This window comes from Alosa sapidissima, chromosome 5 (genome assembly GCF_018492685.1).
Source record: "Alosa sapidissima isolate fAloSap1 chromosome 5, fAloSap1.pri, whole genome shotgun sequence".
NCBI classification, from domain to species: Eukaryota; Metazoa; Chordata; class Actinopteri; order Clupeiformes; family Clupeidae; genus Alosa; species Alosa sapidissima.
The window spans coordinates 8,924,748-8,934,955 of NC_055961.1; the positions used below are offsets into that span (position 1 = coordinate 8,924,748).

The 10,208-nt window shown below is 42.7% G+C and overlaps 1 protein-coding gene across 5 annotated transcripts in view; it reads left to right on the forward strand.

Moving 5' to 3' along the window:
- The window catches only part of brd8a (bromodomain containing 8a), a 17,358-nt gene continuing 7,150 nt past the window's right edge, over window positions 1–10,208 (forward strand). For 2 of the 5 annotated variants that reach the window (XM_042093068.1, XM_042093069.1), the window contains exons 1-15: window positions 1–295; window positions 963–1,056; window positions 1,155–1,224; window positions 1,628–1,677; window positions 1,841–1,963; window positions 2,323–2,403; window positions 2,924–2,988; window positions 3,255–3,397; window positions 3,717–3,881; window positions 4,260–4,359; window positions 6,102–6,242; window positions 7,042–7,202; window positions 8,534–8,930; window positions 9,118–9,161; window positions 9,424–9,710. In XM_042093068.1, coding sequence (XP_041949002.1) covers window positions 277–295; window positions 963–1,056; window positions 1,155–1,224; window positions 1,628–1,677; window positions 1,841–1,963; window positions 2,323–2,403; window positions 2,924–2,988; window positions 3,255–3,397; window positions 3,717–3,881; window positions 4,260–4,359; window positions 6,102–6,242; window positions 7,042–7,202; window positions 8,534–8,930; window positions 9,118–9,161; window positions 9,424–9,710 — 1,940 coding nt within the window. In that variant the 5' untranslated portion in view covers window positions 1–276. The remainder of the gene's footprint in view (window positions 296–962; window positions 1,057–1,154; window positions 1,225–1,627; window positions 1,678–1,840; window positions 1,964–2,322; window positions 2,404–2,923; window positions 2,989–3,254; window positions 3,398–3,716; window positions 3,882–4,259; window positions 4,360–6,101; window positions 6,243–7,041; window positions 7,203–8,533; window positions 8,931–9,117; window positions 9,162–9,423; window positions 9,711–10,208) is intronic. The other 3 variants (XM_042093070.1, XM_042093071.1, XM_042093072.1) reach the window with 3 other exon arrangements.

Sequence of the window (10,208 nt, forward strand, 5' to 3'; positions counted from 1 at the left end):
GATGATGACATGTTAAGACAAAAACAAACCGATCTGCAAAAACGGCGTGTCTCTTCCGGGCTTACTATAGCTTACATCTCAGTGGGGCATTATGATGATAACCGTGTATTTGTAAAATGTATTTGAGAGCAGTGTTGATGCTTCTAAAATAACGCCTGCAAATATGCTGGAAGTGCCTACATTTCCCGAGAAGCAAGTGAAAATTTCCGGGTAACGTTCCCGCATTGTCGCCTATGAATAAGTAGTCTTGCCTAAGAAGAATTCAATCATGACAAAATGGCGAGCGGTGTTGGAAGTGAGTATTTATTCTTACTTTCTAAATCGTAAGACTCCTTACATTAACATGCTGTACACTATAGATGACATGCAAATAATGCAAATATAAATGAACTGAGTGGAAATGTGACACAGCAAGTCAACCAGGGTATCCCTATTGAGGAAGATGCTCATTGGCTGATTAGATTACCTGGAAGACCAATGTGACAGGTATGCGATGAGATCTTGACTGTAATGCGTGGATATCCACGCATTCTGCGTGGCCACTACCTGGCTGTTATCCAGCAGTTTATAAGAGAGCGCAGAGAAGAAATCTTACAGTAGTCCTAGTGCATACTGCGTAGGCTATCTTGCGGTCGAACTAGCCTGTCACAAAACACTCGGCAACAACTGCAAAAATAGCAGCTGTTCTGATCTGACATGACATTCATATAGTCCCAAATGCATAGGCTACGTGTGTGCACATGTGAAAAAAGCTGGTGGGCCCAGTAGGAGGACTAGTGATGTCTTGTCTTGCAGACTTTAATTCTTGGTGACTCGCCGTTTCTCTAAAAAATCCTTTCCAATGACTTTTTTCTGCATAAAAGGTGTAGCCTATTTACGAAATTGGTTTAGAGTTTAAGTAACACATTGAATGAATTGAAACACAGTGAATATGGTGATTTTTGTTTTGTTTACTCTTGCAGAGCACAAGTTATCCTTGGGACCCACAGAGCCATGGTCGGTGAGGGAGAAGCTATGCCTGGCCTCCTCGGTTATGAAGAGCGGAGACCAGAATTGGTATATGAACAGTGTTGTATGTGTGTATGTATGTAACACTGAAATTATCTGATGTTCTGACTTACATAGGGCTATGCCTCTGGTATTTTCATCCAAAGGGTGTCTGTCAGTCGAGCCATCAGACCTTTTGCAGAGCCTGGACGACCACCTGACTGGTTCTCCCAAAAGGTAATCACTTCTGACAGAACTAAAGTCTGTTTTGTTTTTTTTTATAAGAAAAGTAGGTTACAACAAATCATACACAACAAAATGCACATTATTTATAATTGAGCAGTAAACAGGACTGATAATTTGGTTCAGAGAATGGAGTTTAGTATTTTAGCAATTGTGAAAAACTGTAAAATACTCCTGACTGACAATCGTTGCTGTCAGCAAAGGAAGTGGAATCCGTTCACATATACCCAGTCTACCCAAAAGCTGTAACCTTAAAGTAAAGCTGCAGATACTCAAAGCACATACATTGCTGATGTAGATGAACCTTTGGAGGCTCCAGCCAGCAGCAAGAGCAGAAAGACAGCCTGCATGTCTGTCAGGACTAATGCCCTGTCTTGTTCTTCCACCCATTTCTCAGCATTGTGCTTCCCAGTACTCTGAGCTCCTGGAGACAACCGAAGCTCCAAAGTAAGACAACAGCAGATTCTGATAGTTCTATGACAAATCCCATTTGCAGAAACTCATTTTGGTTTGAGATTGCAACTTTGAGAGTTATTACATTAATGGTTGAAAACAGACTCTGGGTGGGTGTAGCATGTTGAATGCTTATCATGATGCTTTTTCCCAACAGGAGAAAGCGTGGAGAGAAAGGAGAGGTTGTGGAAACGATAGAGGATGTGATCGTGCGGAAACTAACAGCAGAACGCATTGAGGAGCTCAAGAGGTTGATCAGAGACACTCAGGAGAAGCACAGGTTAGATAGTAAAGTACATTTTGTTGTACTTTTACTCTAGCCTGACAAGCCAGACCCACATCAAGATGTAGGGTCTGGGGACTCATTATTGGGGAAATAATTATTGTCAATATTGTTATATGTTATAAGGGTGTTATGTCATATGTAAACTTAAACAGCATCAAATAGAATATTTGTTTTACTTAGAGGCAAAACTAAATGTATTAGATGATAGATGATGAGTTAGATCATAATACTTCATGTAACTGCATAGATGAAAATTGACACAGACTGCATCCACAATCTAAAAGGCATAGGTTTGTCTGTGGTAAGTAAGGTTAACAAAAGTCCTTATAGAGTCTGTGGTTTAACCCCCCTAGGAAGCTGAAGAGAGAAGCTGAGTTGATTCAGGCAGGACATCTGGATTCAAAACTGGAGGAGCTCTGGGGGGAGATCGTACAGTAAGGCCTGCCATTCTGTCTCTGCCTGCTTGTTCTTTCATTTGGTCAGCTCAGCTTGGTCAATCTACATCATGAGACTGCATATCAAACTGGAGACAGCTCCCTGAAAGTTTGCTTGTAGATAGATTGCAGTGTAATCTGTCACTCATAAGGTTTGCTGTAGTTCACAGCAATCTTAAAAGCGCAATTATAAGTTCAATTGGACTCCACATGTCAACACTGACCTATAGGCATTAAATCAAGAGATAACGCATATATTTAAACTTAAATATATGCAGTTATCTGTGTAATTGTTCCCAATCACATTAAGGTGTGTGAACAGTCATTTCTTGTAATATTTGTTCGGCTGTATGAGACCGACCTGACGTCTTGTTGATGCCATCCAGCCTCTTTAAGTTTTGCTTGTTTTTCTCTGAGTTTGTTATTTTTTCTTTGAGCAATTTAAGATCAATAAGGTTTGGTAATTACCTCAGTGTGTTGTGAAACATTTGTCTTCAAGAAGGGCATTGGTTTTCAACAGGAAGAAGAAACAGGAGGATGAGGAGGCCGAGGTGAAGAGGAAGGCTACTGAGACTGCCTATGAGGGTACCCAAAGACATTTGACTGAGGGGTTTCCCTCAACTATTTTAAGGCTAAGGCAAACACACACACACACACACACACACACACACACACACACTAACATCAAAACAAGAAAATCAATCCATTCAATTCGATCGATCCATGCATTCTCAATACAAAGCAAATATAGTCATGCATGGCCAACCCAAAACAACATCCAAAGCCAAGCAAGTAATTGTTAAGTACACTCAAGAATAGTGTGTCCTGTTATCTAATCCCTCCCTCTCCAGCCAGACAGGCAGTGAAGAACACTCCCAGACGAATGCCCAGTGTGGCTGTGAGCTCGCCTCCTGGGGAGCCCTCTCTTAACCTGGACCAGTCCAGCAGTGACCAGCCCATACCCACACCCACACCCGATGACCCCAGCTCCACAGTGAGTCACAACCATGGGGTTGATAGCAGACTCTAACCAGAGACCTTTGTGTTAGACCAGTTACCCGTAGTCAAATGAGTTCTGATGCACAGATAGATTGGTAGATAAATAGAAAGATATATAAAGAGAGAGAGAGAGAGACAGAAGGAGAAAGAGTGAGAGTATTTTAGGGATCCCCTAGGGGAAATTGTAGTTGTCTACACTTTTCTACAGTTCTACATTTCAATAGTTTTCTATTTGTATCAAAGAAAATCAACACTGTTGATAAAAGATGAAGATGTGTTAGTAATTTGTTCTAAGAGGTTTTTTTTTTTTGAAGGGCCAGGGGACAGCTGTGTTCATCCCCTTACCGGAGGTCTCGGCGCCGAGCGTGTCGGAGCCTTGCCTCGGAGGGCTGCTGGTTCAGAAGGCCACACCACCCCCCTCCCCTCTGCTCTCTGAGCTGCTGAAGAAGGGCAACCTCCTGGCCACCAGCCCCAGACTAGTAAGGGTTCACGAGGAGACAAATAAAACACTAGACACTGTAGTACTATGTGTGGTGTAACGAATGGATAACACCAAAATAGAAACGCGTCTGAAAAGTGTAGGTACAGGTTATATTATTTTGATATTAACCCACATACTAATCTGGCACCGTCACTTTTACCGTTTGGTAAAAGTGAAATATCTTTATTAGGATGATTATGGCATTGTTAAGTAATGATTATGTAGGGCAGATTGTATTTAACTGGCATACCAGATACCAGACAGACAGTTTTACTAAGCAATGCTTAAATGCTGCTCTCTGTACTTTGTTAGGGTTAGAATGTATAGGACAGTGGCTTGTGGATACAGGTTGTGTGCTTGTGTGTGTGTCTTCTAGGTGGCTGACGGTGACCTTCCAACCTGTAACATGACAGGAATGCATGGTATCGACCTCCAGGTGACAGCAACAGCATTACCTGCCTCTCAGGCTGCTTCAGGTACAGTACTGGAACAAAGCAGATAACAGGCAAAATGCCCATAAATGCAAATCTCATCATTCGTGAACTACAAGCTTTCCCCTGCAATTGTATACACTACCATTCAAAAGTTTGGGACTTTCCTAAATATATGGGACTTTTCCCCCATGAAAACACACAGTATGTGTAGCAGTCATGCTCCAACTATCGGGCCAAAGATAAGCCGTGCTGCGTCTAACTGTCCCCACTATCACGTGTGGTGCTGGCCGTGGCTCAGTGGGGCTTCCTCAGGGCTATTGTCCCTGTGCTTAGCAGGGCTTGAGGCGGTGTCAAAGTGGAAGGCAGGATTATCTGAGTCAGGTTAGGGTTATTCAGTGCCAGAACAAGATAACTAGTCACTTTATGTCAAAAACTGCATTGCTAGCAATTAACCTAAAATGGTCAGCACATGAAAGTATCATCCACAACACTGCTGCATTCAATTATATTTAAATACAAAATACCGCTGGCTCAAATGAACACAACATGAATGTCTGGATGGAGACCAATGTGGTAACGAGGTTACAGTGCTTATAAAAAGTCATCAGCCCCATGCTAAAGTTGACTAAAAAGAGGAATAAATAAATAAATAAATAAATAAATGTTCTTCATTAAAATACAGGGTGCATAAGTATTCATACCCCTGTGTTAAATTTCCATAGAAGCAGGCAGATTTTTATTTTTAAAGGCCAGTTATTTCATGGATCCAGGGTACTATATATCCTGATAAAGTTCCCTTGGCCTTTGGAATTAAAATTAACAGCACATCACATACCCTTCAACATACCTAGAGATTGGGATGGTTTTATTTCAGTTAGCCTAATAGCTGGTTTGATTTGAGAGATGATCTTATGGAAAGTACCCCATGCCAATCGTGAGATATGGTAAAGGGTATGTGATGATGTGGGGTTATTTTAATTTGATTATTTGATCATAACCATTGATTTATTTACGATACATTATTCATTCACAAAAATTGGTGTCCTTAAAGGTTTGATTTTTCCTCATATTTTTAATTAAGGCATTAAGATCCATTTCCAAAAGATGATTTTTTTTATTCCTCTTTTTAGTCAACTTTAGCATGGGGCTGAAGACTTTTTATAGGCACTGTATATCTATGGGCATGATGTTAACATTGAGGTGGTATTGTGCGTGGGATTTCACCCTGATAATGGTGAGGCAAGCGTTCTTTCATTCTGGCCCCTTTGAGCCCCGGCCATTAACAACTGTGAGCTCGAACATATCCTTGTCCCAGCCTGGTTTGACAGTGAGTTTGAATAGAGCAAAATGAAATATAGTCATTGGTAAAGTTAGACATGTTTGAATTGGAATAATGTCCTTCAAACATTGCTTTTGAGAAAGATACCACCATTTGCATTTTTTATAGAAAACAAGAACATTTGTAAGTAACCTCAAACTTTTGAATGGAACTGTATGTTATGTGTGTCCTTAGAAAAACATTCAGCATTGTGTATGCAGTTCTTGTGTATTCTAGCTTTGCTTTACTGTTCTAAAGTGTCTTTAGTGTTTGTTTATCAGTGTGTGTGTGTGTGTTTGTTTATCAGTGTGTGTGTGTGTGTGTGTGTGTGCATATGTCTGTGTATGTTGCGTAAGGCCTTGCTTGCTTTCTCGCTGTATGACCCTGTGTGTGTGTGTGTGTGTATGTGTGTGTTTCTATGTGTGTGTGTGCCCTTGACTGTGTGCTTGCTAATGCGGGTATGTAGGAGCGCCCACTCTGTCTCGTCTGCTGGAGGCTGGTCCTGCTCACTTCCCCTCCTCTCTGGGGCCCCTCGCAGCCCCAGCAGATGCCCCTGCTGCTGCCTCTGCCGCCCCTGCCATGGACCCTCCTGCCCATCTTCACACAGGTCTCTTGCGCTCTTTTCTCTTTCACTCTATCTCTCCACACCTCTTTCTTTCTTTCTTTCTTTCTTTCTTTCTTTTTTTCTCTCTTTCTCTCTGCACACACGTGATTCTTAAAATGTACTTCGAAAATAACAAAACTTGTCATGGTGAAAAAAATACAGAACAGAAATAGAATAATGAGGAGATCACAGAGGTGGTGATGGTAATGCTGAACACCACTGCACATTCCATGAACTTGGGAGTACATTACCAAGCAGTAAACCTGGTTAGACCTAGAACATGGGTTTAGATAGAGCTGTCTTGGGTTTAACTTAGTATACTTATCTTGCTTTGTGAAATACAGAACTTTCTGTTTTACTATTATAATTTCCAATAATCAACTGAGACATTGTAGGTAATATATTACTCAGTCACTATACGTACTTAATACATGGTTTGCCGCTACTAGGACTACAAATGAAGGGTTCAGATGCAAAAGCCTCTAAATGCCACCTTTGTCCAAAAATGAGATAAAGATGGTTAGGGGATGCTCTCCACACATAGTATACGCTAATCAAATAATTTAACTTCTAAACCCACTAAATACCACTCTCTTCCTGGTCTGAAATATCAATTTATAGGCAAAAACCTATAGGAGCCTGAATTTAAATGCTCATTTAAAAGAAAAGTGGTCAGACGGATTTAGAGGGTTTTGCATCTGAACTCTTCAAATACACTACAAATTCCTCAAATTGACTGTGTGTAGCTTCTGGTTGGGAATTGCTTGATATTTGTGTTCGGTTGTTGTTTGCATGTGTGTAGGTAGTGATGGGTTGTCAGGCTGTGGGACTAAGGGCCTCCTCTCACATTCAGCTGAGGTGAAGCAGACCCTGGGCGAGGAGGACCTGATGAATGTGTCCTACATGGAGGATGAGCTGGACTTGGACACCATGGGAGACATCATCGCCATAATGGAGAACAAGGTACTGTACGCTGGGCCATGATCAGGGTAGGAATTTCACGGCGGCCACAACGACGTTGCCCCTTGCGTTGGCCCTGATGCCCCTTTGAAAATCAAAGGTTTACAGGCCACTGTGGCCTTGGTGCCCCCTTCTTTCAATATTCTGCTTTGCATCCGTCTAATAGTTAATGGCCTGTAAAAATAATCTTAGCATCACAACGCAAATAATTCAGTCTTACGCAGTGGAGAAAATGACAGCGCATGGCAAGAAAGAAAGTGTGTCCAAATTCACCTATTCTTCTCAGTTGAAATACTCGCGATCGCAAAGTAGCCTACTCATCACACAAACATATGTATCACATCACATGAAAGAGCTTTTTCTCAGCTTTTAAACGATGTTTGCGGTGAATTGCTGTGGTGAACGGTTCGCGAGAAAAGTAAATAATATGATTAAATTGAATCATAACTTCTACATAAAATTCTGCGCCCATCTCCCTACCCATTCATCTCGGTGGATTACTTCACGAACCCTTTGTTCAACACATGACAAACCATATATCAGAATAAACAGCAGACCGAACACAGAGGTGTAAAGCATTCCCCTGTACAGTTAGACATTCCAGAGTATTCCTGTTTTAAATTTGCAGCAAGGTCTACATTCACGTCTCCAACTTTGGTCTTTAGGTTTCAAAATGTGTTTAAATTGTTCTACATGATTTCATAACAGGCCAAATACAAAATAAATGTTACAAATATTGCCTAGATATCGGTAAATATTAAAACCAGAGGATATATAGCTGACTAAGAGTTTGTGAAAGGAGCCTTAATGATCACAAAATGCTAAGCATGCATCTAGGCTATTTGAGTTTCTTAAAGCTGAGCTGTGCTTAAATTGTTACATAGGCCCTACATGATTTCATAACAGGCCAAATATAAAATAAATGTTAAATATAGCCTAGATATCTGTAAATATTAGATGATCAGATGATTTACAGTTCTATGTAATAGGCCTATGTCATGTTTCATGTTTTTGCAATGTTTTATACAGTGATGCAGGACTACTGCTGTGAATAGGCTAAATACAACTTTGATCATTTTTATAGCCTTCTACTGTATAGTTAACTTTTGGCCTTGGTGCCCTGACATGTGGCTTTTGTGCCCCCTCCAAATATGCCCAACTGAAGGCCAAGTGGCCTTGCCCCTAAAATGGTGAAATTCCAAGCCTGGCCATGATTATGTCATACTGTATCATTCTAGATGAAATTGGGATTTATATGCATTTCATGGAAATAAACATAACAATGTTAAATCTGTTTTGCCTTTGATCCCCCCCCCCCCCCACCTCTTTGTTAGGCACGTGAAAATGCTGAGGCATTGGATGCAGCCGCTGTGGAGGCAGCACTCTCCCTGTGCGAGGACGCCGGCCACAGCCTCACTGGCCCCTGGGAGGTGGCCTCTTCCTTCAAGCCACCTGACGCAGTTGACTCTACCCTCACCGAGGGTAGCCTGAGGAAAAGAGAGGCGACTGATGCCACCAGAGCGGTGTCAGTAAGTGATTCCCAAGACCGCCGGCGTCAGACTTTCCCTGCTACTGTTCCTGGGTCAGTGACACGTACGCACACACATGGCCCTGCCCTGCCCTGCGACTCAGACTCTGCTGTCCAAGTGGTCAGGGGGGAACAGCAGGAGAAAAATGGCCTCAGCTGTCCCACTGTGGCTATCAAATGTGGGACACCTCCACCAAACACAGGTATGGCACACACATATAACATATACAGATTACAGATATATACACATTATAGTAATTATAGAGGGATTATAGGTATCATTTGTGCAGATAGGGATGTGCAAGCACAGATTACTCCCTTTGGTGAACAAATTTCTGTTCTGACCTTGTTTTCTGTATCTTTTTATCTTTTGTTCTCTCTAATATCCAGACTCTATGACAGAAGAAGACCCTGCGTTATTAAAGCTGTCCAAGGTATAAAGCCTTTTCAACACGAAAAGCCTTTGACAGACAAACATCCATGACAAAGTATCAGATCCTGTTCTTGTTGGGCTGTAAACCTCACCACTGGGAGTTACTGCTAACTGGTCATGGCCGTGGTCACTCAGTTGCTTACCCTCTCAAACTACGACAAAATGTCAGTTGTTCATGTTCGCCTTACGTTCAGAATTAAGTATGTCGTAATTTACAAAGCATTGACCAGGCATAACTGCCCACCCTTTCTTGTCTGAACTAGGAAGTGAAGGAGGAGGAGGTGGAGGAGGAGGAGGAGGAAGAGGAGGAGGAGGAGGAAGAGGAGGATGTGGTGAGTGATGGCGCAGATGGAGGTGTGGGGGAGCTGGCGGAGGGCGTGGAGTGCGGGCTGGGCGAGGCCGCGGAGGGCCGGGGGGCCGAGGGGGAGCTGGAGCTGGAGCCGGCGGCCAGCGAGAGCGAGGACGGCTGCAGCCTGCACACGGCCTCCTCCTCCCTTCAGCTCCACGCCACAGCTGACTCCATCCCCAGCAGCCCCGCCTCGTCCCAGTTGTGAGTGGCGCACACACACACACACACACACACACACACACACACACACACACACACACACAGATATATGTCTCTCTCACACACACACACACACACACACACACACACAGATATATGTCTCTCTCTCACACACACACACACACACACACACACACACACACACACACACACACACACACACAGATATATGTCTCTCTCACACACACACACACACACACACACACACAGATATATGTCTCTCTCTCACACACACACACACACACACACACACACACACACACACACACACACACACAGATATATGTCTCTCTCTCACACACACACACACACACACACACACACACACACACACACAGATATATGTCTCTCTCACACACACACACACACACACACACACACAGATATATGTCTCTCTCTCACACACACACACACACACACACACACACACACACACACACACACACAGATATATGTCTCTCTCTCACACACACACACACA